General features: G+C 55.0%; 3 protein-coding genes and 1 long non-coding RNA gene across 6 annotated transcripts; 2 read left to right on the top strand and 2 right to left on the bottom strand.

Moving 5' to 3' along the window:
* Positions 1-6: 6 nt before the first annotated feature.
* Positions 7-4,379, bottom strand: POLR2F (RNA polymerase II, I and III subunit F). The gene is made up of 5 exons (XM_084528173.1): positions 4,292-4,379; positions 3,744-3,813; positions 3,536-3,666; positions 1,767-1,838; positions 7-189 (listed from the first exon to the last, which is right to left on the bottom strand). The coding sequence occupies exons 1-5, from the start codon at positions 4,309-4,311 to the stop codon at positions 99-101; spliced, it is 384 nt and encodes a 127-aa protein (XP_084384299.1). The 5' UTR covers positions 4,312-4,379; the 3' UTR covers positions 7-98.
* On the top strand, positions 4,362-7,291 carry LOC311440802 (UPF0193 protein EVG1). Of its 3 annotated transcripts, none has more exons than XM_084528144.1 (6): positions 4,362-4,519; positions 4,645-4,751; positions 5,073-5,258; positions 5,727-5,861; positions 6,499-6,599; positions 6,916-7,291. In XM_084528144.1, exons 1-6 carry the CDS (start codon positions 4,377-4,379, stop codon positions 7,018-7,020), a joined length of 777 nt encoding a protein of 258 aa, XP_084384270.1. In that variant the 5' UTR covers positions 4,362-4,376; the 3' UTR covers positions 7,021-7,291. The 3 variants fall into 3 exon arrangements, with proteins under 3 accessions (XP_084384270.1, XP_084384271.1, XP_084384272.1); XM_084528145.1 differs by having other exon boundaries at positions 4,387-4,519; positions 4,689-4,751; XM_084528146.1 differs by having other exon boundaries at positions 4,419-4,519; positions 4,689-4,892.
* MICALL1 (MICAL like 1) lies at positions 5,985-23,814 on the bottom strand. The gene is made up of 16 exons (XM_084528128.1): positions 23,125-23,814; positions 19,015-19,063; positions 17,869-18,010; positions 16,514-16,617; positions 15,947-16,083; positions 13,581-14,143; positions 13,118-13,181; positions 12,208-12,599; positions 11,595-12,079; positions 11,041-11,175; positions 10,812-10,938; positions 10,512-10,602; positions 10,154-10,227; positions 9,914-10,028; positions 9,741-9,787; positions 5,985-9,471 (listed from the first exon to the last, which is right to left on the bottom strand). Exons 1-16 carry the CDS (start codon positions 23,268-23,270, stop codon positions 9,350-9,352), a joined length of 2,793 nt encoding a protein of 930 aa, XP_084384254.1. The 5' UTR covers positions 23,271-23,814; the 3' UTR covers positions 5,985-9,349.
* Positions 17,296-21,359, top strand: LOC311440818. Its single transcript, XR_014695605.1, has 3 exons — positions 17,296-17,413; positions 19,034-19,188; positions 20,278-21,359. It is a non-coding gene; the product is annotated as an uncharacterized lncRNA (long non-coding RNA).
* Positions 23,815-26,016: the final 2,202 nt, after the last annotated feature.

Below are 26,016 nucleotides of genomic sequence, written 5' to 3'. Positions count from 1 at the left end.
TTCAGCTTAAAATGGGAAGGCTTATAATTTATTTACACAAATATAAACAAAAATAGAAACATCTGTTGGAGAAGGAAAGAATCAAAAGCGACGGCTGATCAGTCTGTGATAATTAACTCATCCACGCCCCAGTCTTCATAGCTCCCATCAGGTAGGTAACGACGTATGATTATGGGGATCTTGCGTGCTCTGGAGGAAGGACAGAGAGGTGAAAAGAAGTGCCACGGCCTTCACTATAGCATTTCAGCAGGCAATGGGAATTGAGGAATGCTGCCTTGCTAGCTTCAGTAAGCTCACCAGGTTTAAGTGGGAGATCTGTATGGCACCAGAGATTTGGCATTACACAGTAGAGGGAAGTACCAACAACATCTTCTTTTGTAGGTGCAAAGCACTGAGCAAATTAAGTCTCTCAACTAAGACCTCCAGAAGGAAAACCCAGTGAAGATGTTTTTCCCCTTACAAGACACTACAGAAGTGTCAGAATTCTGAGAATCTTCATTTAAACCTGACATCTATGGAGTGTTTTGCATGTCTGGGGGTATCAGGTACATTTTAAAGAAGGATATGTGAAATATTACAGACCGTTCAGCCACCAAAACCTGGTAAAGCTGGGATAGAACACAGCGTCTGCTAGCAGCAGCTCCAATTAGAAAGCGAGAAAGTGCTGAGCAGAATTTAACTTAGTGGAAGCAGATTTAAATCTGCAGAATGTAATTAGACAGTCTGGAATCTAACCAGGGCATCAGGTTTACGACCATATCAGACGTGAAAAGTAATACAACGTCTTTAATGACCACATTCAGGGCTTCTGTTTTTCTGGTGCCAAAGCAGCTCCCTCACGCCAAGAATCACAATTTAATTTTGGCACAGCACAGGATGCCACTGTGTGTCACACTCCGGCTGCTTTCTAGAGCTCACACTCAGACAGCGACCAGAAGCAATTTAGGATCTTGGAGATCTGATAGGAGCATGACCCACGGAGGTTTTAGCGATGATAAAAGGAGCTGCTGTAATAGAGATATGAAGTCTGCAAGAGCAACTGCATTGCACTGAGAAATTTGGGGAGCAGAGGGACAACTCAACTCAAGCATAGGGACTTCATTAGTAAGGGGGTCTGGCTGCTCTGCTTGCAAGAAGCCTGCCCATGACATATTAGCTCGCTGACCACGTCAGCAAGCTGTGGGCCAGAACACTCTGCTGTGGGAAGGTGGGCCTGTCAGCAGCCTTCCAGAAGCTGATTTTGCTAGTCAGAAAGGATTTATTTAATCTCTCTGTAAGCAAGGGTTGTGCCTCCTGCAAGCACAATAAGCCAATTTTGGAAGGATGCAGGAAAAACAGACATTCTTACCAGGGCTTTCACTTTACCAACCTGACCCTTATTTTAATTTTTGCCAGCACTCCCTTTGAACACAGGTCTGTTCAGAAGGCTCCTTCGCATCAATCCCTTTCAGGGAATTAAACTGATTCCACAAAGATGAGGACCTTGTGTTCTCAGCAAAGAAATAAGAGACACTTGGACTCCCAGGTAAGAGATCAGAGCACTGCTAATCATCAGCACTATGCAAGAGCTCCCCTGATGGAAGAGCAGCTGTGGAGAAGTCCCAAGGAGCAGAAAAGGAAGGCAAATGTGGTACTTAGTGCTACTGAGGGAACACAATGTTGTCCTGGAATGAGCTGCATGGAATAAGCTGCTAAATGCTGGGATGAGGAGGGGAGTGCTTGCTTTATGGAAATCAATACGCTCACTGCCAAAGGCCGGGACTTACTTGAGCTCTTTCATGGCAATCAGCAAGGGGTCTGTCTCTCCTTCCAATTCCACCATCACAGGGGCACACATCCTGGAACAAAACATCAACAACCATTTGAGAGAACACGAAGAAAGGACAACTAAGCACGTGCCTGCGTGTTGCACTCTCATCCACTTCGGAAAAAAATTTTCCCCAGGGGCCTGTGGACCAAGTTTTTGCTTGAATGTTCTTCTGGCCCTGCCAGTGAGCAGGCTGGGGGTGCACACGGAGCTGGGAGGGGACAGAAGCAGGACAGCTGACCCAGCCTGGCCAAAGGGACATTCCATAACGCATGGCATTGTGCTGAATTAACAGGTGGTGGGTGGCCAGGAGGCAGGGGGAATGCTGCTCAGGGACGGGATGGCGAGCAATTGCATCATGCATCACTTGCTTTATGTATTCTGTTATTATCATCATCATCATCATTATTTCTCTTCCTTTTCTGTCCTATTAAACTGTCTTTATCTCAACCCATTAGATATTTTACTTTTTTTTTCCCCCCCCTCCCAAATCTCTCCCCCATCCCACTGGTTGGGGGAGAAGGGAAGTGAGCAAATGGCTGTGTGGTGCTTAGCTGCCTGCCAGATTGAACCACAACAGAGGAACAGAATATCAAAACTGATTTAAAATTGATCTAACAAAGAGGGTGGAAACACTGGCATCCCCCATGTTCTCACTTGCTCCCATTTTCCAGACTTCCTTTAGGAGAAAATGAGAGGCTGGATTTACGACGCAGTCTATCTCTAGGGAAAAAAAAATGCATTTTGCAGAGGGTTGTAAAAGTAGAGCAAGCACTGCTGATGATTGTCTCTCTGTCTGGTGGCAACAGCAACAGGAGTTCATGTTATGTGCGGGTAAGGCCACTGGGGGGCTGCTGCTGGCCTAGAGTCAGCTCCGAGAGCAGAAGTATGCAGCTGAAGGAGAACCAGGCGCCAGAGTGCTTTGGATTGCAGGTCTGGCACACACCCATCCCATCTCACTCATTTTTCTGGTCTTCGACCAGTTGAAAGAATGCACACAAAATAGCCTCCTGGAGTGATAACCGGGCAAAGAACAGCTCAGCAAAGTGACGATTAAGGAAAGTTCATTTAGAAGCTTGTAAATGGTGAGGAGATGTGGAGAAGCACTATTTTTGAAGGTAAATGTAGCTAAGATGAAATTCAGAGATGCCCTTTCAGACAAATTTTAAGACAGTTTAATAGTGTCGCTTGTAGGGCAGTTTTTCAAAAAGCACAAAACTTTTCCACATGTATTATTAAAACAGATCTGGACAGGTAAATGGAAGAGACTGAGAGCAGCCAGCCTTAATTGCACTCAGAATAGGACTCAAGTAGCATTATCTATCATAAATGATGCCACGCTATTCCAAACACTTAACAAACTTGTAGTTTGTTACAAGTGCAGTCAGAGATTTCAGGATGGCTATACCATTCCTAATTCGTACAACCACGTGGTAATAAACGAAGATGTTGTAGAGCATCTCTCCTTCAAACTTTAGCTTTCGCCAACCGGTCCTGAGCTTTCCAGCCCCTGCTAGCTGCCTTAGCAAAGGCAGAAAGCAGGATCAGCATGTCACATTCCCCATTTTTTTTTGCCTGTGACATCTGTTAGAGATGTAAGGGCTTATGGTGTTGCTTTTCAGTGCTGATTGTGATGATGATAACAAGCTCAGCTGTCAGGTAAGGGACTATGTGAGGTCCAAATATGCCTGCTGTGGGAATATTTGGGATACAGCGAGGAATACTCACGCTATCTGGAGGGCGCGTGTGCCCAGGACTCTGGCCCGCTCGTACTTGGTCATGTAGGGGGTGGTGATCCGCTTCTGGTTAGCCGCCTGCCGCTCTCCCGAGGGGAGGATCTCCACGTTCTCCTGTCCCTCCTGGGGAAACCAGCACAACATTACGGCTCGGCTGCGCCTCAGGCCCGAGCGGCGGGCGAGCCGGCAGGGGCACCCACCTCCTCTGCATTCTCCAGGTCCTCCAGGCCCTCATCCTCCTCCACATCGTCGAAATCATCCCCGTCGAAGCTGAGGGGCAGAGGGAAGGGCATGTCAGGCAACGCGCTTGGCTGCTGGCACCCAGTCCGGATCCTGATCTTGATCCTAATCTGGATCCTGATCCTGATTCTAATTCTGATCCCCATCCTGATCCCAATCCTGATCCTGATCCCGACCCCGATCCTGATCCTAATCCCAGTCCTGATCCTGATCCTGATCTCTATCCCGGTCTCAATCCCAATCTAGATCCTCATCCCGACCCTGATCCTAATCCCAATCCCGACCCCGATCCCGACCCTGATCCTAATCCCAATCCCGACCCCGACCCTGATCCCAACCCCTACCCCAATCCCAATCCTGATCCCGACCCCGACCCCGATCCCAATCCTGATCCTGATCCCACTCCCGACCCCGATCCTGATCCCGATCCTAATCCCAATCCCAATCCTGATCCCAATCCCGATCGCTCCCCGTCCCCCAGCCCACCCCCTGCCCCTCTCTCTCTCACTTGTCCTCGTTGTCAGACATCTTGTCTCCTTCCTCCCCGGCCGCCCCTGTCGCTCCCCGTGACGCGCTAGCGGGCGCCCTGCGCCATGGCGCCGTTGCCGTGGCGACGCGCCGCCATTTTACCCCCTCCTTCTTCACCCCCCTCCTCCATGGTCGCTGCCGGCCATGGCGGGCTCGGAGGGAGGAGGCAGAGCCCGGTACAGCCCCAAAACACGGGAGCTGCTGCGAGGTAACGGGGCCTGAGGCAGGGAAGGCTCCGGGGGGCGCTTTTGGGCTGTGTGAGGCAGTGGAAGACCCGTGTCTGTGTCTGTCTGGTCCCTAGGGATCCCCCCCTTCCCTTTCTGTGTGTTACAGGGACGTGGGGAGCCCTGTTTTTACACAAAACCGCTATTTTCCAGCCATGATGGAGGAGTCGAAGCTGACGAGCTTCCAGAGGCGATGCCTGATGGAGTGCCTGGAACGTGAGTGCCGTCCCCTCTCGCTGCTGTGGTGAACAGCTCGTGTCCCCCATCCCAATGGAGGGGGTGCTCGCCTCAGGGCTGCTTGGATGGAGGCATCCCGCTGCTCCCCTCCACACGGCAGCACTGCTGCTGATGGTTTGTGTAAGTACCAGCTGAGGTGTCCCCAAACGGCCACCAAAAGATATGTATCCATGAGCAGCATCGGTGGCACCATGGATCTTTCTTGGCTGCGCTACGCCAGATCTTCAGCTGGTGGTTGTCCGGGGTCAGCCAGCCAGGCTCCTCTGTGTCTGACATCAATATTTTGGGTTTGTTCTGCAGGGGGAGATGCCCTGCCCCTCCAGTGCCACCCCACATCCAGCAAACAACCAGCGCCCGTGCCACCTGCTTCCTCCCCACTGCTCTGTCAGCCGAGCAGGCTTTCGGCTAAACCTCATCTTCGGCCTGCCAAGCTCTGCCAGGCAGGAGATGCTTACACCCGAGAGAAATTCAAGCCACAAGCAAGGAGTAAGTCAGAAAATGTCACTAATCATGCCACCCAGCCCCTCTCTCTTCCCGTTACGTCCACCCTCAGCCTGCAACCTCAGCAGCCATAGGAGGTGTTCTTAATTACTCTTCATCCTCATACTTTCTGACTTCAGAGATGCTTAAAAAAGAGATTTCTGAGAGAACATTCACTGCAAATGCTCACTGACTTCTGCCCGCTAGCTAGGGGAATTATAAGTGATAGGACCTTGTACAATCCTTGTGTAAGAAGGGGTGCTATATAATTTTCTATCTTATAAACATGTATCAAACCTTTGATGTCAGTTTGGTTTTCTCTTCACAATGAGCATGCGTGTGCAGTTCAGTCTGGGGATGCACTGTCATTAACGTCACACTTCTGCTGTCATTAGCAAGGCAGCAGGGTGGCCAGGCTCCTTGCTGAGGAGACAGGCTGCTAAGGATTTATTGTTTTTCCCTTCTCATTCACAGGAGATTTGGAAAGGGAGAAGCAAAGGCTCCAAAATATCTTAGCGACAGGGAAGGATGTGGTGGAACACCAGGTGAAGCAGGCGCTCGTTGAGACAAAGGAAGAGGAGAATGCTGAGATTGACCGCTTTGAAGAACGTATGTTGTCATGTAGTCTAGGAGGGGAAGCCTGGAAAACTGCTCCCCCTGAGGGTTGTGAGGCAGGCTGTGTGGCCCCGAATCTGAAGCCCTGGGTGGAAGAGAACACAAAGCCAGGTTCCCAGAGAAAGGACTTGACAGCGTGCTGCTGTGAGCCAGCCTTCCTCGCAGAATTTGTTCTGCTGAGGCTTGCTGGCAGATGCAGGCTGTCTGGATTGCCCACGGAACACAAACTGCTGGCAGAGGAATACCGTGGTGATTCGCAGGGGCAGCCTGGGCAGAAAGCCCAGGTACTGTGGATCCTTTCTCCAGCCAGTGTGACTCAGCGTAGGCTGGGATGTTTACCAGCCTGACCGTGCTTTGGGCTGTGTTTATTTTCACTCCAAGATCAGTAAAGCTACGCTAGCAACGCTTAAAAGTAGGGCAGAATTTTAAGCAGTGGTGGACTTTGGCCTGCACAGTATGCTGGGATGGCAAAACCCTGCCTTATGCCTCCCTGTGCTTGGAACTCCTGTGTGTGTGAGCACTCCAGACAACCCTGTTTTAACTGGGACAGCACAGATTGACAACTGTTAAGCACAGAAAACTCTCACATTACAATGAAAACTCTTTTTCACAGTGGTTTTCTCTTTGTCAGTGGTGAATGAAGTTCGGGAGAGGCGGGAGTTCCTGGCAGAGATGGAAGCTCTAGGACAGGGCAAGAAGTATCAGAGAATTATCCTCACTGAAATCTCCCAGGTATGCGAGGGCCCTGGCAGCACTGGCCCTACAGGATGTTAAGTGTCAGAAACCCTAAAGCACGGTCTCCCTCTTATAGCTGAGCAGGGAAGAAGAGGGGACAATTAATTCCCTTTTGTGGCACAAGAGGGGCATGAATTTGAGAAATTGGGGATAGGAGGCTTTCAGCCTTTCTTTCTACATCTGCATGCACCTTAATCAGGGAAGCAGAACCTTTGCTCTTGGAGTTTGCTTAAAAAACAAACAAACAAAAAAAAAAAAGATAAAAAGCTCTTGGCATTCTCCTCGCTCAGCCCTTCCCCTTTGTCCTTCGCAGAAAATGCGCGAGATGGAGATCATTGACAAGAAGAGAAGCGAGGAAGTGAGAGAGACCATGACAAAAGACTTTCCTGCTGGGAACAAATCCGATTCCCATGACTAGGCCAAGGGAAAATCGCAAATGCAGTTTGTTCCCACCTCTTCTCCCCCATCTCTGGCGTTAGAGTCTCAAGGGTTGGCCTGTGCCTGCCTCTCTCTCAGAGGTTCCCCCGAAGAGGGGGCAGCAGCACCTGTTGCCTAAAGCCAGAAGGCAGGAACTATTTGTGTGTAGCAAGCTGTTGTAAAGCCCTACCCGTGCAGCGGCTCCCTTCCTGCTCAACAATATTAAAGAGATGAAAACACGGAGCAGCAGCTATTAAAACATGACAAAAAGCCTTTTGGTTACACAATGCCTCAGAGCACAGCACTCCACGCAGCTACAAATGTCACTCCTTCTCCTCCATCTCCCCGGAGGTGGAGGTTTCTAGCGGAGGTGCGATGCTGACGTGTCCCCACCCGCATCCACGACCCGCTCCAGCCCGCGCAGCTCCGGGAACGGCTGCGCTGGCAGAGGGCGAGGAGGAAGATGCAGCAGCCTGGCCTTGCGCAAGCACGAGCCTCCAACATTACTGCATCAGCAGACTTCTCCGGGGCAGCTAAAGCGGGCAGGCGCTCAGGAAGACGGATTCAGTGGCGGGGGAGAGGGGATTTCAGTGTGCTGCTCTTCGCAGCAGGCTCGCTGTGGTTTTTTGGTTCCTGAAACCGTGGTATGCTGAGCAGCCCTCAGTCCCCCACAAAGCCTGGAGATGGCCACTGAGTCACCGCCTCTGTCCTTCAGCAGGCTGAGGCACGACGCCCCTCTGTTCCTGCACAAAGCCCAGCGTAAGGAAATGTGGAGGTGGATTTTAAGGTCCCATCAGCTGCTTCTTAGCAATGCTCATCAGCCAGGCAGCGTGCCCTGTTCCCAGGACAGCGTGAGCACAGAAAGGAATAAGAAACCTAAGCCGTGATCGGTTTTTAAAGCCTTTTTTCTTTTTTATTTCTCTTCAGGTGAATGGAAGTCACGGAGTTAGTACAGTGTAACTTACAAACCAAGGTTCTGACTGGGCACGGGGCCAAGGGGGTGTCAGGCTGCGGCCATCCTGACGGCCTTTGGCAACGGCGACGCGACAGCAGGCTCTAAAACCGATGCATTTCTCCCCAGAGAAGAGTTGTGCTTTGGGATCTCTCCCCTACCGCCGCTCCTGAGCAGCCTGCTGAGGTGTGGCAGGAGCGGCACGGCCTTTGGGAGAAACTGGGGGGCTGTTTCCAGAACGCCCCCTGCCAGCCGTGTCGCAAGGCACTGCTTCGAGAGGGTTTGGGCTGAAGCCTGCTGTATTTCTGGAAGGGAGCTGGGGGCTGACACGACTGATTTGCGAAGGGGAAGGCGTGACAAAACAGCTGACCGACCAAACACCCGTGGAACAAAACGATCGAAGGAGGCAATAAATAGCTCCTCGCCTTGGAGGAGAAGGCAGGAGAACAAAACTGGAAGGAAGAAGGGACGGGTGGAAGGATACCGCCCGCCCCTTCCCTCCCTTGATGTACACACACACACATACAACAAATAAAATAAGGGTTTGAAGAGTTTCGGGGCGGGTTGGAATTCATGTAGTAAAGGAGGCGTAAAAAAAAAAAAAAAAAAAAAAAAACCAACCAGCCAAACCCTCTTTACACACTTTTGAAGTATATACAGACGAAGCTGGGGAAAGGTCAGTTGCGACTCTGCCTCTCCCCCCAGCCGCTCAAGGGTGGCACTGGTGAGCAGGGGCTCGCCCCTTGCACTGAGTCAGTCTTGTGCTTTTCTGCCCTGGCCTGGGACAGGAATGTTCCTCCCTCCCCCCGAGGGCAGCAGGCAGCGGTGGTTAGCAGCAGTGGGGGTAAGATGTCCTGAGTAGGGCACGAGGGCTGCCTCTGAGCAGCTGTACGCGGTCCCCTGGGGTCCTCTCAGCCCCGAAATGCTCAAGGGGACAGCTGGAAATAAATAGGGCCCCGGTTATTTATATATTTTTTTTTGGCTCTAGAGCCTTGTGACGTGAGATTTTGTTTTTTTTTTAAAACGTTTTAGTTCAGGCCAGTAAAACCTAAAGAATCCTGCTTCCAATGCCAGGCTTTTCTCCTGCAGTTAAAAACGGGGCAGGAAAGGGGACGAGAGCAGGGAGCGAGGGCCAGCCAGATCCCCCCCTGCAAGAGGATGGAGGCACACGGAGCTGTCACGGGACGAGCAAGGGGAAGGGGGGGGGGGACAGTTAGTGCAAGTTTTCCCACAAACACCAAGCTCCTCGGCTTGCTTCTCAGGCAGGAACACGGACAGGCGACAGGGAAACAGGTCTGAAAAGCGACTCCACTTGCTCCCGGCCTTGTTAGCAAGGCTTCGGAGGAGGAATTCGGGCAGGCAGTGCGTCGGCCCTGCCCTAGCTTTTCTCCTTGGGTGACTTGCTCTTGGAGTCGTGCTTGTTGCCCAGCAGCTTGAGCACCTTCATGGGCTTGAATTTGCCTTTCTTCTTGCCCTCGGCCTCCGTCTCCTTGTGGAATTCTGGGGGGGCAAAGGAGAGGGGTTAGCGGGTTGCGCACACAACAACAGGGACAAGGAATCAAAGCCCTCCGCTTCCTTCTGCGTAACAGGGCCTCACAGCCCGGCCGTGCTCCCGACTTTTCAGGGCCCTACAGGAAAGGCCTCATTGTCTGCACGGAGCAGTGTCGCTTCCTCCTTCTGCACGCGATTTCATGAATGGTTTAGGCGCTGCCCCTCGCTGAGGTCAGCGGCGAAACCACGGCTCCGCAGTCCTCCCGCTCGTTCCTTACCTTTCCTTTTAATCATGGCTTCCAACATTTTATCCTCCTCCTCTTCCCTGAAAGAAAGAAGGGGGAGACAGGTCAGCGATTCAACCCCGAGAAGAGCTGCTGCGGTGTTTAAAGGGGGGTTTTTGTGGGGCTGAGTCAGGAAAACCCACTCTTCCCCTCGCCTCACTCCTCACCTCTGCCGGTCCTCGTCCAGGCAGTTGACGATGGCGTTCCTCTGCTCGATGATGGTCACCAGCTCCTGCATCAGCACCTGCTCCCTCACCCGGTCCTCCTCGGTCCAGTCCTTCTCTGCCGAGCCGAACCCCAAGGAAGGACAGGCAATTACACGGCTGAAGGAGCTCTGAGCTTCGGGATCCCAGAGGTGAAACCCCAAGGGAGAAGCGGAGGCAGCAAGAGCCGGGGCGCTGCTTTACCTGGCTTGTTGAGGAGGCAGCGCAGCTCGTACTCCACGTCCGCCTGCCGCTGCTCCAGGTTCTGCTGCTTGAAGCTGCAAGGGAAGGGGGCACGGCTGGGACCCGCTGCCAGGCTCCAGAAAGGCAGAGCGTCATCCCAAAATTGGGGGTGACCTCGGGAAGAACCGAGCCAAGCCCCACCAGGACCCAACCCCGACTGCTCGAGGCCTTTCTGAGGTTGATTCTGAGTGTTTTTGGACACTTTTGTCTGCTCGCCCTCCTTCCCCTACTTCTCCAGGCCCTCCAATTTTGGCAGCACCGAGACAGGACTCCCCACGGCACCGTCGGTGCCCCCTGCCACGCACACACGCGTGCTTACATGTAGATGAGCTCCGACTCGTGGCGCACCAGCATGTGCTTCTCGTGGATGAGCCTGAACCAGTCCACCAGCAGGCTGTCCTCGGGGCTGTCTGCCGAGCAAAAGGACAGTTCAGAGCCAGCCCCAACCCCGCAGGATCCTGTCAGCACTCCGCGAGGGTCAGCCTGACCTCATCCTCTTCCCGAGCCCCAGAAAAAAAATCCTCGTCTCCTCTTTCACCTGCTTCCACTCCACGAGCGGGGCTGGGACCTCTCTTGGAGCCCCCGCATGGTTTTTTGTGCTCTGTCCTGCCCCACCTACCATTCTCAGCGCTGCGGAGCTTCTCCTCCAAGGCCACCCCGCGGTGCTCCAGCTGGTCCAGCTGGTGCTCGATGGCATCCATCTCTCCGTAGATGTCTTCCTCGGGGATGTACTGATCCGTCTGCACCTGCCAAACCCCACAGCGGGCACTGCCGTTACCACCACCCTCCATCTCCTGGCATCCCACAGGCTGCTCTTTCCCCCGTGGTTTCTCCGAGGAGCCTCTTACCTTGCGTTTGATCAGCGGGAAGCCGTGACCCGGCGCAGGAGGACGCGCTGGCTTGGAGCCCTTGGGAGGTTTCTTTGCCGAGGGCGAGGCAGCAGGCGATGGCTTTCGGTTGAAGGGGTTCTCTTTGCAGGAGGACTGGAGCGAGAGGACAGAGGGAGATGATGTGTGAGGCTCTGGAAGGGGTACAGCATCCCAAGAGCTGGGGTTGAGCAGATGGGCAGCCCTACAGCCTGTCCTACCCCACACCCTCCCAGGGGAGGAGCACAGCACTGATCTCCACCAGCAGCCCAGCCACGGGGTGACAGCTGTCCTCAAATTTGCTGTGGGTTCCCCAGCCTCCCTCTAACAAGCTCGCCAAATTATTTTGGTGATGGTTCCCTTCTTGTTTGCTTTGAGCACGTGGAATTTCACATGCGGGGCAAGCAGAACAGGAGCACGACCACCACTTAACCAACACACCCCCGAGCCTTGCTTTCAGGACACACACACCCCACCCCAAACCCGTGTCAGGCACAACCCCAGACCAAATCCCTGCTTTGAGGTCACCACCTCACCTTCAGCTGGGGTTTGGGCGAAGAGGGGGGCTTAGGGCTCCCGGCACCCCCATCCGAAGCCAAGAGGATGGGCGTGGGGCTAGCCCCAGCAGGAGGCTTGGGGGGCAGGCGGCTGGGGCTGGTTTTTAAGCTGCCAGCAGAGATGCTCCTGCTGGCGTGCGGGGCGCCGGGCTGCGCCTCCCCACCGCAGCCGGCCAGCTCGCTGGAGGAGGAGAAGGAGGAGGAGGTGGTGGTGGAGAGGCTGGCTGGGGCGGCGGGGCTCTCGCTGGAGGAGACGCTGGCCAGCGGCGTGTCAGGGCTGGAGGTCTTGGTGGCCGTTGGCGTGTGGACGGTGGGCTCGGAGGAGCTTTTGGGCACCGAGGCCTCGTCGGTGTCAGCCAGGGCCTTGGCCGAGCTCTCGGAGTGGATGCTCTCCAGGCTGAGGGCTGGGGATGGAGCGGAGGAGGACGGCTCGGAGTGCGACAGCCTGGAGATGGGGTGGTGGGCTGCAAAGGGAAGGGAGAGCTCGGCGGGTAAGGGGGGCAGCTGGGAGAGAAGGGAGCGGGTACACAGTGGGGTTAGGGGTGCGTGGAAGGGGTGAGGAGGAGGGATAAGGGGGTGGGGGAAAGCTCACCGAGCGGGGAGGCGCTGGGGGCTCGCGGGGCTGGCCGCTTCTTTGCCTTGGGGCTGCTGGTGGGAGTGATCCCGTACCAGGGGTGGAGGGACTTGGCAGCAGCCTCCCCCTGGTCCTGCTCAGGCGTGCTCTTTTGGGCAGCAGCAGCCTCCTCTTCCTCCTCCTCCTCCTCCTCAAAGGGGTTGTACGGTTTGGGCTCTGCGGCATCGGGCTTGCTCTCCTCGCTCTTGGCTTTGCCCACCTCCTCCCCGTCCTCCTCCTCCTCCTCCGTCCTGCTCGGGGTCTCGTGGCCGCTCCCCGGGGGAGGAGGAGGAGGAGCCGGCTTCTTCTTGGGCTCTGCCTGCACTAAGGCCATCCACGGCGGGTCCTTGGCTCTCGCAGCAGCTCCAGCACTGGGAGAAGAGAGGAGAAGCTAGCGCGAGGTGGCAGGGAGCAGCTCGGAGGATCCCTGCTCCTCAGGGACGCGCCATGCATCCGCTGCGAGCACGCTGTGCTTGTGCAACCTCTGTCCCAAGAGTGGGCAGCAGCAGGCTCCTGGAAGCAGCCCGGTAGGTATAAAGGTTCCTGACCGCAGCCAAGCACCCACAATGTCCTGGACAAACCCTTCACAAGGCGGCCACACGTCCCCTTCTCAGCACGCACACGCGAGGCCGCGTCAGCAGGAAACACTGAAATGATTTTCTGCGCTCCTGAAGCCCCCCAGGATTTTTATAGGCTCTAAAGGACAGAGCCCCCGGGAGGTACAAACACCAACTGGGCTGGCACCGGCCTCGGAAGGGACTCGATCACGACCTCGATCCTCCCAAGAGCTGGGGCTGATGGAGGTGGGAGAGGAGACTGCAGCCGAGCCAGCCCCACAGCCCCACCTCGCTAGGGGGGGTGCAGGTGACCCACGAACAGAAGGACGTACCGATCGGAGGAGCAGGGTCTCCCTCGAGGTTTTGGGACAGGGGGGCTGGGCTCAGGTCCTCTACCTAGAAAGACAGAGGGGCAGACTGTCACAACACCAAAATGATGAATAGCAAGAGGTTAAATCAACACAAAGGTGCATCTCCCCGTGGGAGCCAGGTGGTTCCCACTATTCTGCAAACCTCGTGGCATTTCTCCCGGGCTCAGTGCAGCCAGTCTCCCCCAAATATCCCCTTTTCCTCCCAACTTTATCCTGGAGTTGAAGCTGTAAGACCGACGTGTCCCTCTGTTTCCACCCCTGCACGCTGCCACCTCCCAGCGCCCTCCGGAAAGCCCCGGAGAAATCAAACGGAGCAAGAAATAAAAGAAATAAAATGATCCCAAGATTTAACTGCAGGCAGAAGGGCGCCAGGCTGCAGAGAAAGAAGGGAACTGGTGGACGAAGCAGCACCAGGCTCTCTCACCGTTCACCAAGCCAGGCGTGCAGTCGCTTCCCTCGCCCTGCACGGTGGAGCGGGGCCGGGGCACGGGGTGGGAGGCTGCAGGGGAGAGGGCTGAGGCATCTGTGGATCTCCTCGGGGCCGGGGTGGGCCGAGTGTCTCTGAGGCGTGCGTCCAGAGGGCTGGCTTTGTCCTGGCTGGGCGCTGAGGGCTTGCTGGGAAGGGGAGGCCTGGGGGGTGTTTGGGAGGTGGGTGTCGCGCTCCCTGCGTGGGGCGTCGCTGTCTGGGCTTTGCTGGGCATGCTGTCCTTCTCCTCCGGGCTGGCTGGCCTCTCTGCAGGAGTCTGGGTCTCCACAGCAGTGCTGTTGTCCTTCCCCACCTCCGCTCCCGCGGGGAGCCCGTCCTCCCCCACGCTGCCGGCAGCAATTTCAGTTCTCAGCTCCGGCGACTGCCGCTCGGGGCTGGCCCTCCTGTCCATCTTGCCGCTCACGGCCAATTTGCCGCGATGGTGTGTGCAGACAAACGTCCCCGCCTCCGAGCCAGGCTTGTATGAGCCCGGGAGCAGGGTGCTGGAGCACTCCTTGCACCTGCCAAGGAGAAGAAAGAGCCCCGTGAGGTGGGAGAGGCCCTCCGGGGTACCGAGAAGGGCTGGCACTCGGAGATCCTTGCAGGGCTTCACCCCTGCTGCTAAATCGCATCGTGATCTTGGGGGAAGTCATGCAGGGAAGGAGAGGAACAGAAAAACATCATCACACCACTGTGTGCCCTCGGTGAGCTCGCAGCTCCAATACTGCATGCGTTTGGGTTCCTCTTTCAGCTCAGAAAGGATGTAATCAAGGGCAACGTTGGTGCTGGGGGGCAGCACAGTTTCCAGAGCCTGGAGGATATTTGCCAAGCTGGAAAAGATGCACCTGGTGGGCGCCAGGAGAAGGAACAAACACTGAGCATGAACTCAAACAATGCTACTTGTGGCTCAGGAAATCCCTAAGCTGGAGGCTCGAAGGGCAGTCAGGAGAGGGAACATCCATGCCTGGTCTGAGGCTCATCCACCCTCTCCCTGCTGAACCTTTGACTCCTCCCTAATGAAGCCCTCGAGGTGCAACCCTAAGGACACAGCACGGGCAACCGGCTCAGCCCTTTTCCACCTGGGAAGGGAGGAGGACAGCCTATACGAAAGAGCCGAGGGCAAGGGGCTGATGAAGCAGTCCCATGAAAGCCAAGCTTGTTTCTTCTTGCCTGAACAGCCGGCGCTCACAGCTGCTGGCCGCCCTGCGCTGCAATCAGATAATTTGGGTGAGGAATTCTGCTCCGGGTGTCCACTTGGCTGCTGCTTCCTTTGAAATGCAGAGCAGAAGCGTGAAGACAGCGGGGCGGGGAGAAGAGGTATGACGGAATAGAGAGGTAACAAGTTCGGACACGGGGAGAAAGAAGTTTGTTTGGGTTTTATCTCTGTCAGCCCACAGAGCACGCTGCCACGGAACGCTCCCGAGCAAACAGCAGCCGTGAATCAGCAGGGAAAAAAGAAAAAAAAAAGACAAGGAAAGCACACAGAGAAAAAATACTTAGGATGACGTTTTGGGACTCTCACTGCTCAGTCTGAAGGGCCATGAGCTGTGCCAAGATAGGCGCTGCAGCTCTCCTATTCCTGGCCCTAGAACAGTGCTGCACCTGCTCTCCAAAGCTCCTGCTTTTGCCCCAGCTGTGGACAAGAAGCATGTTGGGTCCCAGCACAGCTCCTCTCTCACAATACTCTTTCTAAAACACACCCCTGGCTGGCTTAGTCAGGAGCTGCTCACACAGTGAAACGAGGCCTCTCATAACTTTCCTGTGGCTCAGCTTTTCTGCCCTCAGCTGCTGCGTGCTCGCTTGCAGGCTCTCGTCCTGTGGTCCAGAGGAAAGATCTCACCCCCTCGTCAGCCCAGCAGGGAAAGCGAAGCCAAATGACTTCACTGGTGCTGCAGGTAAGGACCTGCAGCCAGGGAGTAACTGCAGGGCTGCTGATCCCTCTTTCCTCGGTTTGCTAACAGCTTGCAGCTCCCCACACGCTGCCCCTGAGAGCTCAGCACCGCCCCGGGCACCACAGGGGGAAGGAGATCTGCAGGGCTGATGGCCCAGCTCGGACCTCATCATGGTGGGGGTGTTACGTGGTAGGGAGGCAGTAAAGAGGCAAAACATCCTGGTTTTGGGGGCTGGGAGAAGCACAAGGAGCTGGTCAGCAGAGTGGGAAGGAGCAGGGAGTGGGGGCAGCAAGCAGCACAGGGCTGCACACAAGGAACCAGCCAGACCTCGAGGGGTAACACCATCACTGAACCCTTTTCCATGTTGCAAAAAGACACGCAGGGAAGGGGCCTGGCTGGCTGCAGAGCTCCACCAGGCTGCTGGCCACGTACCTGAAGCACTGGCGGTGGTAGAGCTTGCCCTCGGCCAGGTAGCGCTGCACCAGGTGGACGTGCTGCTGGCAGGCGGCGCAGGTGCTGCTGAGCGTGCTGCGCCGCGACGGCTCTGCCGGCTCCGTGGGGACATCGTCCTGAGGGGTGACAGGCAGGGAGCTCAGCGAGGGAGGCCACGAGGCACTCGCCACCGGCCCGTGGCTCCTCCAGAGCGGCAGGAGATGTCTTTTCTGCTCACCTGATCCCACATTCCTGCTCCTGCCTCACCTACAGCATCATCCTTCCGTAGGAAGGGAGGTGTTTGTGCTCTGAGTGCTGAAGGAACCACCCCATACCCACCCCCCTTGGCCTGTTCCTTACCAGAGGACAAATTTCAGTCCTAGAGAGCAAGTACACTCTCCGCAGGGTCTCCCAAGCCACCAAAACCCCAAACACCCCTCCTACCCCAAAACACGCAGCTGCTAGCCCCCCGCACAGACCGATCTCACCGTGATGGGCTCTCTCCCCTCCCCTCGCCCTGGAGGACCACAGCCTCAGGCTGACTCAAATCAAGGATTCGGGAGGTACCTGCGGCGTGGAGGAACCCTCGGCCGCAGCCACGGGCTTCTTGTGGGACAGCAGGGGCGGCGAGGCGGCAGCGGCCGGGCGCTTCATAGGCGGAGGGACTCTGGCTGGAGACAGAAGGCAAAAGGAGGATCAGGCGAGAGCAGTGACTCATGCCACGCGTGTGGGGGAAGGGGAGGGGAGGGGAAAAAAAGAAAAAAAAAAAAAAAAGCAGCCTTGTGACACAGGATGGGACTTGCCACTTGGTGCCTGTTTTAGGGGGCAGAGGGAAAGGCAATCTGGTAACGGGGCAGCCATGAGCCTGCAGCAGGTCCCCTTCTGCGGCCCGCGGACACCAGCCTGTCACCATCATTTGATTTACCTATCCAATGCCACTTGTCTTCCTCATTATCAGCTCCCCAAGCGATGCTTAAAGACCAGAGCACCCTAAATACCTGCTGCTAACGCGTTTTTGTTCCCCACTGGGTGCCAGGGTGCCAGCGGGTCTGTGGAGCACCCCTGGCCCAGCAGCCCCCAAAGGCAGTCCTTGGCTGGGAGGCCAGCATCCCTGGAGAAGTGCTCACATCCACGCACGTGGGAGAGATTTCTCTGGCGTGCTGGAGCAAGAGAGCAGAGCAGAGGCCTGGAGCTCCGGCCTCCACCCCTTAGGGATGCCCTGGAAGAGCTGTCTCAGAGCTTAGGTTGCAGTTGTAAGGACAGATGAGCTGGTTGAAGACACCCCACCCTGCTTCCCCTGTCACTCCAAGCTTACCAAGGTAATAAAAAACAGCTGCGGTAGGCACGTTCCCTATCTAGCTTTCCTCAGTGGGGTAAAGCAGATCACAAAGGGGTCTGATGTGCTCCAGGGGCAACCCAAGCGGCAGGAATGCAGCACGGAGGGAGGAGAAGCAAGGCGTTCCCCAGGTGAGCTGTTAAATCCGTCCCTGCCTCTTGTGAAACCTCGCCCTACCCAACTCCCTGTTCCAGGCTTGACTCACCAGCACCACCACCATCCAGAACAGGCAGGTGTTATCTGTCCCTCTCCCATTTTCTACAGAAAGGAAGGTTTTCCCCTACCTCCAGGCCCACAAACCTCCAAACACCCTCCCCCAAAGTGGCTGCAGGACCCCACAAATGCTGAACTGCAAAACCACCACGCAGGATCCCTTCCCAGGTGTCAGCCCCAACTCCCATAAAATCCAATTTTTAGATGCAGAGCACTCCATGCCCAGAAAAAAAAATAAAAATAAAAGGTTTGGGCTAGGAATAGGAAGGGGATGGAAGGAATTGGGAAGACTTCTCTCAGCATGTGGCGCCTGTGGGTTTCTGGAGCCAATTTGGGGGCAAACTGGAAGGCAGAGGTGGGGAAGGGCACCCACCTTGGCTGGGGTTGTTGAAATGGTTGTAATACTGAGACACGTAAGTCATGATGCTGAGGCAGTCGGGGACTTTCATGGAGACCATGTCGTTGGGATCTAGCAGAGCCGGGATGCCCAGCTCCCGCTCTGCCAACTCGAAGGCCTGCGGGAACAGCAGAAAGAGGTGGTAACAAGAGAAAATTGATACCCTCTGACAGATAACACAGAAATCAAGCCGGGAGGATCCTGCTGGAGACTAAGCAGTAAGCCTGTGGCATCCCGGGCAGACGGGGGATCCCAGACGTGCTGCTTGACTGGAAAGAAGGCAGCAGGAGGGCAAGGGAACAAGTTGCTGCAGCTGCCCCGGTGTCATTTCAGCTGTCTGTGCCCCTGCAGCTCCCTCCCAAATGCTCTTGCCATTCAGCTACCGCTCTGAGGGGGGCTCTCAGAGCTGAAAAAGATGTGTTTTTTCAACCTGTGAAACAAGCACACCACCACTTGCCCTCAAGCAAGAGCCTGGCAGAGCCTTGGCTGGCACTGGGGAGGGCCAAGGACCGGCAGGTAATTCCTACACAGCCAAATACGAGCTCTACTGCATGGTGGCCCCGGTCACCCCAAACTCTGACCCCACAGAAACCCAGTCCCTGCCCATCCTTTCACACTCTGGGGTGCCACATCTCCTCCTGCCACCACCAGCGCAGCAACGCCTGCCTCACACAAGCCACTTGGGTGCTTTTCTGGGTCTCGGCGAGCAGAAATAACAGCGACACTGTGACAAGAAGCACATAACTCCTGCAGTTACGTACACGGCTACTTGAAAGGAAGCAGTGAAGGAAGAAAATAGCCACTTGAGAGCTTCCCACCCAGCAGTACTAGCAGATTACCAGCTACACTCGGCATCCTGCTGTTGCTCTCAGGGCAGCACACCCACAAGTGATCTCTGAGGGCAGGGGGATGCAACTACCAGGATAAACACCTTATCTTCTCTTTAGTGCAGGCTGGACGTTGGTATTTCAGACGTTTCCAGAGAAGCTCCTGCCTGCTGCTTACCAAGAGATTTCTCTCACCCCCTCAGCGCTGTCACTAAGTTCTTCCCTGCTGCATGACCTCCCTCCAGTCCCTCTCGTGTTCCTTTTTCCTTCTGTGCACGGTGCAGCAGGGACTTACCAAGCGGTTATTTTCGTAGACATTTTCCTTGGAGAGCGAATCGAAGTCTCTGAAACGAGAAAGCACAAACAAGCGATGTGAGACACAGAGGTGAGAGACATGAGCACCCCAATGCCACCACACGAAGGTTTTCGGGATAGACAACCTTCCTCGGGCATTTCAGCAAGCCAGCACGTAAGAACCTAGACAAACAGAACCTTGGTAAAGCAGAAAAATTGTTAGGGAAACTGGAATTAAGAAAAGAAAGTCTCAAATGGGTGTTGGGCAGGAAATTAGAAATTAGAGGCTCCACCTCTAATTTCTGCCTGTGTGGTACAGACTGCAGGAATAACCAGGGCACAGAGAGGAACCCCAGCAGTTCCCATTGTGGGCACACTGTGGGATTTCACCTATCCCTTCACATCCCTTTGGGAAATCAAAATGGGGATCGAGCAGCTCCCCTTGCCAGAGGAGCAAGGCCACAGGAGGGGACTGAAGGTTAAAATAATCTGCAGGTTTTCCAGAGAGGGGAAGAAATACAGGAAGGAGTTAGCTACACCTTTTGCACGTTTATGGGGGCATTGGGTGTGAAAGCAGCATCACGCTCAACCAAATATAACCCCTTCCTGTCGAAGATCTCGGCTTCTTTACAAAAAAAACCCTCGCGCAGCAGCACGATGTGCCTGCGAGCTACATTCACAGCCCAGAGGGGTTCAGCAGCAGCTGAAACCGACCTGACGGTGCAGTGAAAGGTGCCAAAATTTGGGACACCGACGCAGGATTCCCCCCACAGGCTCCCGGGGCCCTCCTCAGCAGCGCTCGCGTGCCTGTCCCAGGGCTGCAGAGGAAGTCCCCGAAGAGCTCGGGGAGCTTTTCCCAGCTGCCCACGACCCCATAAAATTACACTTCCTCCGTTCAAAAGCGAGAGGCTGCTGGTGCCGTTTCCTCCGAGGTGAACCAAGCTGCCAGAGCGAAGGCAGGAGGCGTGCAGAAGGCGGGCTGGGCGTCCTACAGAGGCACCTTGCAGAAAGCACAGGCAAACGAGCCCCCAGAACTCAGACGGGTCGAAACACCACAACTTTTCCCACCCTGCACGCTGCTGAGAAAAGGTTTCAGTGGCAGGCTTCACTTTGATGTGAATGCTGGGGCCTTTTCCCTATTTACGACCAGTTTCCACTGGGAGATGTTCTTCCTCCGGGTCTTTTTTTTTTTTTTTTTTTTTTTTTTTTTTCCTGGAGAACTCCTTTAACCTTGCTGCATTTCTTTATTACTTCTCTTTTAAAGAAAATACCAGCTTGGGAACGGAGAAGAAGCGATGACAGCAGTTATGGGCCGGCTGCCCTCTGAGCAGTAACAAGCTTCATGTTGAATGCCCTCGCTTGCAGGATATGGGAGTGGCGCAGCTTGAAGGCTCCTTGGTGGCCTGGGCTGGGAGTTTTTGACAGACAAAAACACATGTCCACTCCACCCCACCCTAGCAAATTTAAAAAAAAAAAAAAAAAAAAAAAAGCCATTTTAGAAAAACAAATCTGCCTGGGAAAGCTGATGACAGCAGGGAGGACGTGATGCTCAGAAGGCAACAGGAGGGCTCCTGAGCAGCGAGGGAATACGAGGATGGTTTTCCCACTAATGCAGGAGCAAAAAGTCTCCGCTTTTACCCTGGATATTGAGTTCCACCAGCACGAGGCCCTGGGGATCACAGCTCATTTGGTTGCTCTCTGCTGCCTTTTCCAGCTCTCTCCAGGCACAAACTGGACCACGCCGGTCTCCATCACCCGTAAGGATGTGCAAAGAGCACGGGAGGGTTTCCCCAGCCATCATCTCCTCTCCTGAGGAACCACCAGGCAACACCAGTCCAAGGCATCGGATGTGAGAATAAGAGACTCTGGACATCCCAGTCGATGGGACGCCTCGGCTTGGCAAACCCCGGCGTGGCAGCGTATCCTGGAGGAATATTTCCATGCAAATAACGTCCCGAGCGCTTCCCTAATTAGATACTCGCCGAGCCACTAAGTGCTGTGGGGTTGAGGGCAGCTGCCAGCGAGCGCAGCAGGCCCGGGGAAGGGGGGAAGGGTGTGCTGCTCTGCTAAAACCAAAGCAAATCCCTGGATTCCTCAAATATCAACCACGAGCTCGCTAACGGCAGCACCTCACAACGAGGCCTTCAGCTGCCCAGAGCTTGTCAGGGAAACGTAGGCAGGACACGGAAGGGAACAAATGGGATTTGTGAGCCTGACTGTGAGCAATCCTGAGGCTGCTGGGACGCCCGGCAGCCTTCAAACACGGCTCTCCTCTCCCATTTTCCTCAAGCCTCCGTCTCTCTCTCAGTGCTCAAAAGGTGTGTGCCGTGCCCCCGTGTTCTTCTGGCTCCTGAGTGCCAAAAACCTCCCCTGAGCTCTGGGAAGCTAAAAGATGCCCGCTGGTTTGCTACGCTGCCACAGACGCCTCACAAACATATATTTCATGCTTCAGATTTCGAGAACACTAAGCAAACTCCTTAAGCCCCGCAGCCTGCTGTCAAGTCGGCCTGGACGCTTCCAGCTTAGCTGACAAGAGGAAAGGAGAGATTAAACGTTTTGCCCCAAGATCACGGTCACACTAAATCCAGGTTGCGCCCGAGGGAGCAGGTTTGCCAGAGGAGTGCCTCTGCTGCTCCCAGACAGGGAGAGCGAGGCAGCGAAACCAAGGTGTGCGCTCAGTGGAAGAAGAGCTGGAAGGCCTGGATGCGGACGTTCAGCCTCGTGGTTAAACACACAGGTCCCACAAGCACACAGCCTACCCTCGGTGGGCAGTTCAAAGCGTTCTGGATTCAGCAGACACCGAGCACTTCCAGCTTTGGCTGCTGCTTTCAGAAAAAGCAGCGCTCCCCGGGCAGCATCCCTCCAGTGCCACCTGCCTCAGTCCAGGGGGGTGGTGATCGAAACAGGGCTTATGCCGAAAATTATTCCAGCTTCACAGATCTGTGAGGCCTCTCCTTCCTTTCGAGACAGGGTCGGACAAGCAGGAGAGACAAACAGCTGACACGGCAGCCAAAGAAAGCCCCAAGGGTCCAGTCCCTTCTGGAGGGCCGTCGCTTCCACTCTGCCGTCGGGAGATTTTCTGCCTCTGATCCAAACCTCCCACTTCCAAATCAGGGCAGGCTGGGGAAGCTGGAATCGGATGAAATGGTGCTGCTCCTGACCACCCTGCGAAAATCCTGCCACGAGATGCCATGTCCTTGTAAGGCACTGGGCTCTGCCTTTACAACGCGGCTTGTGCAGAGCAACTGTGAAGCCTTTCGGTAAGGACATCTGCCAGGAGCCGCTGTAAGCCCACTGACAACTGAAGAGCAGCGGCTGCTGCTTAACGGGACGGTAAATATGGTCAACGGGAAGCCAGCAGGTGCTTTTAGTGGTCTTTATTGTCTGCTTTTTGCTGAACCTTCGCTTTTCGGTTCTGTGACTGTGCTACCGACCGAAAAATCAGAAACACGGGAGCTGCTGCTGTTCCGGTCCTTGATTTGCCTCTTCCTCTCCAGCAGATGAAGCACATAGCACCCTTGAGACCAGGAGCATCATCAGAGGCTCTGCTCTGCCTGGTCGGCACCAAACACTTGCTGGCTGGGCTCTGGGTGACTCCTCAACACCACGCTGAGGGTTTCGAGCTGTCCACCCCACAAAAAGTCAGCCAGCAGCAGGGTTTCCAGCCTACCTGTGCAGCTTCTGCTTGTACCAATGTGGGCGCTGGGGCATCGCTGGGGCATCGCTGGGGCATCGCTGCTACCCGGTGGCCTGCCGTAAACCGCCTTTGATGCTGTTGTGACAAAAGGCCACCCCAGGGCCAGCTCGGAAAAGAGGATTTGGCCAGTCGAGGCAGCCTCAGCTGATGGCAGGGTTACAGCAGGGTTACAGCAGCAGCAGGCAGGGTTACAGCAGCAGCAGCAGTAGTAGCAGCAGCAGCAGGTCGGGGCAGATTCCTTCCACGGCTCATCCAGTTTCACCAGCGTGCCCCGCAGCCAGCCCAAGCTCCCGTCCGCCTCGCCACGCTCCCATTCCCTCTTCTCCTCCACCCCCAGCCCCAAAACCCCCATGGGGGACACCCCTCCGCCTCCCACCCCATCCCCTCCTGTCCTCCCCCCGGCCTTTAACTCACAGCAGGTCGGGCCGGTGGCGGTGCAGGATGGCGCAGAAGGCCAGGCCGTCGCGGAACGAGGCGCTGAGGTCGCGGATCTCCACGCCTCGGTAGCCCTGGCACTGCTGCCGGCACCAGGCTTGGAGGGCGCCCCGTGGGCCCGACATGGGGGCAGCCGCTCCGCCGAGGGGAAGGGAGGCAGCGGAGCACAGCGGGGAGGGGAAGGGACGGGAGAGGAGGGGAGGGCGGCGGCGCAGCCCCGCCTGCGAGGAGGAGGAGGAGGAGAGAAGGGCCTGAAGTCAATGAAGTCACCAAGCCCTCCCTCCTGCCTTATTTATTTAATTATTTAATTTATTTATTTATTTATTTAATTTTCTGAGAAGGCTTTGGAGCGAACCCCAGTTTGCGGTCAAAAAGGGAAAGGAAAAGGCGAGCTCGCTTCTGGGTCCCGCGCAGGCGGCAGCACTCAGCACTGCGAGGGCATGAGAGGATGTGGAAACATCGGGGAGCGAGGTACAGATGGGACATGGGGTGTCTGCAGGGGTAGGCTCTGTGCCAGGGAGGGCTTTGAAGAGCAGGACACTTGGAGCTGCAGGCGGGACCTCGCAGGAAGCCCTGCACGAAGGGGAGGAAGAGCACGATACGATCTCAGGAACCCCTGACACCGAGAAGATGGATGGCCACAAGCCTTGGCTTTTGTGCTGAGTGTAACGCTCTGACGAGGAGAAGCACGCTATTAAGCATTTGTTTATTTTGCTAAAGCTTTTTTTTTTTTTTTTTTTTTTTTTTTTTTTTTTTTCCCCATTTCCAGTTAGGCAATCTATACCTACCTCTGTGGAGGACTGAGCCATCACGCCCAGATGTCGAGCTGATTGCTGCCAAGCCCAAATCTGGAGTCCCCTCTTCCTCTGCACATTCTTTTTGGAGGGGGCTGTGCATTCCCTCCTCCTGTCAGATCTCATGCTCTGCACCATCCACACTCCCTTCCTTTGTGTGTTTCATTCCATCACTCCCTGCCCCCGAAGCTGCAATAGGTAAAAATATCCTTTCTCTGGGGTTCAGTGCCCAAGACAAGCTGTGGCATAAATCACTAGAAGAGACACTATGCAGAGAAGAGAGGAAGGAAGCATTGCCACGACTTTATAGCAACAGAGCTGGCTGCTCAGCCTTCCCCAGAGCAGCCTGACAGCATCTTCCTGCTGTATCCTAAGGGAGCACAGGCCGAGGGATGTTTATTTAATTGCCTTTTCCAGGGTTGCTCGCTCCATTCTTGCTCCCCTCACGACTGCAGGTCAGAGAGGTGAAGGAGATAACCCCGTGCTGTGGTTCCCTCTTAAAACCAAGCGAGGCTGAGGTATACCAAACCCACCCTGCCTCCCTGCGCAGCACGATTCCAGCAGCAAGGCTCCGCGGGTGCTGCGTGAGCGCCCTGCATTCCCCTCGTTTCGAGCGGTGCCAGGCACCACGTCTCGCTGAGCCCCATCTTTCCGCTCTGCGAGAGAGCTGCAGCTCTCCCTGGCTTCATTCCACGAGTGCCAGCCCCGGTCAGTTAACCTTCAGTAGGCGGGGAGCCGGGCAGCGGATGGTCTCTGTGCATCCTCAGGAAGACACTCGGGCAGGCACCAAGACGAGCAGCACCATCCTCACCTACCTGGAAACAGCTCATAAAGCTGTGAAACAGCCTGGAGGGCTTAAGTTGGGACATGCACACAGTGAAACTTTGTCATCCAAACACATCAGTCACGGATTAAAAATGGACTGAAGCCCAGCAACACGTTTGATTCGTTTGCTGTGCTGTGAATTAATTAGATCATGGAGATGCTGCCTTGCCAGAGGTTCCTCTGTTGTATAGCACATCTATTTTAGCACATTATCTGTGAAAAACTTGGGCTTTGGATAAGGAGAAAGCAGGAGGGGTGTTGCTGTTGACAGCTCTAGTCACTGTGCTGCTGTTGGTAAATACACCCAGGCAGAAGAGTCACGGAATCACAGAATCATCTAGGTGGGAAGCGCCAGCCCTAAAAATAAAAAGGACCAGATTTCTCTTGGAACACCACCCAGCTCCTGTTTTGCTGCAGTGCAGCAGCATCTCAGTCCTTCCATTTCATGGTTTGGTTGCCCCAAACGCTTCAAAACCAGGCGTAAGCTCTGAGCAAGCACAACACCAGCAGGAGTTACCCACGTAAACCTTGCTGCCTGCGCCCTGCCTGCTTGAGTTACAGGAGTTCATGATGGGGAACGCAACTTTTGAAGTTATCCAGGACAGTAGAAACTTGACCCTCGTTCGAACACGGCGTGTAGCCCAACAAAGGCTTATTATTCCTGACTTGCACACAGAATCCCACATGAAGCCACGCTGGGCTGCCAGGACCCTCTCTCAGTGGAAAGGAATGAAAGGGAGGGGTCCCAGGAGGCAGAGGGGGTACACGAAGCGTGCTTTGTGTAGCTTTCCCATTACACACGCAGGTTTTTTGCTTTTTTTTCCTTTTGCACCTGTTGTTTCCACTCAAACACAAAACTATTTAAAGGCAGTCTGCAAAAGGAGAGGGGGGAGACAGGGCGTGGCGGGTTGAGGAGATGCAATTCATTCTTTGCATCCTTTTCTCTTCCCCAATATTTATAGGTCCTTGCTTCCCCTTTACAGGGCTAGTTTTCAGCTGCTCTTTCAAGGCACTGCAAGTTTGCCTGGAAGAATGCAAGGTGGCTGGAGGGAGAGCTAGGAAAACATTTGAAGCTCAAAGCATTTAAAAGGTTTTAACAAATCCAATGCCCTCGGGCAATTTTCTGGGGAAAATGAACTCCATTAAATTAAGGGCCAGGACTTGGGCATTGCCTGTGCTGAAATAAAACACAGCCTCCAGCAAGGACATCTCATCAGATGACCAAAGTTAATATCAGTTGAATGTTTAAAAA

The sequence above is a fragment of the Aythya ferina genome (assembly GCF_964211825.1).
Source record: "Aythya ferina genome assembly, chromosome: 1".
NCBI lineage: Eukaryota > Metazoa > Chordata > Aves > Anseriformes > Anatidae > Aythya > Aythya ferina.
The sequence above is the reverse complement of the archived record's forward strand: the minus strand, read 5'-3'. Positions and strand labels throughout refer to the sequence as shown.

Bases quoted from the DNA above. Each gene is read 5' to 3' on its own strand.
- POLR2F (XM_084528173.1), bottom strand. From the start codon at position 4,311: ATGTCTGACAACGAGGACAA. The intron at 3,814-4,291 runs GTGAGAGAGAGA...TCTGCCCCTCAG, and splicing joins ATGTCTGACAACGAGGACAA to CTTCGACGGGGATGATTTCG. The intron at 3,667-3,743 runs GTGGGTGCCCCT...TGGTTTCCCCAG, and splicing joins ACCTGGAGAATGCAGAGGAG to GAGGGACAGGAGAACGTGGA.
- LOC311440802 (XM_084528144.1), top strand. From the start codon at position 4,377: ATGGCGCCGTTGCCGTGGCGACGCGCCGCCATTTTACCCCCTCCTTCT. The intron at 4,520-4,644 runs GTAACGGGGCCT...TGTGTGTTACAG, and splicing joins AACACGGGAGCTGCTGCGAG to GGACGTGGGGAGCCCTGTTT. The intron at 4,752-5,072 runs GTGAGTGCCGTC...TTTGTTCTGCAG, and splicing joins CCTGATGGAGTGCCTGGAAC to GGGGAGATGCCCTGCCCCTC.
- MICALL1 (XM_084528128.1), bottom strand. From the start codon at position 23,270: ATGTCGGGCCCACGGGGCGCCCTCCAAGCCTGGTGCCGGCAGCAGTGC. The intron at 10,029-10,153 runs GTAAAGCAGCGC...TCGGCTCGGCAG, and splicing joins CTGCCTCCTCAACAAGCCAG to AGAAGGACTGGACCGAGGAG. The intron at 9,788-9,913 runs GTGAGGAGTGAG...TCTTTCTTTCAG, and splicing joins CTGGACGAGGACCGGCAGAG to GGAAGAGGAGGAGGATAAAA.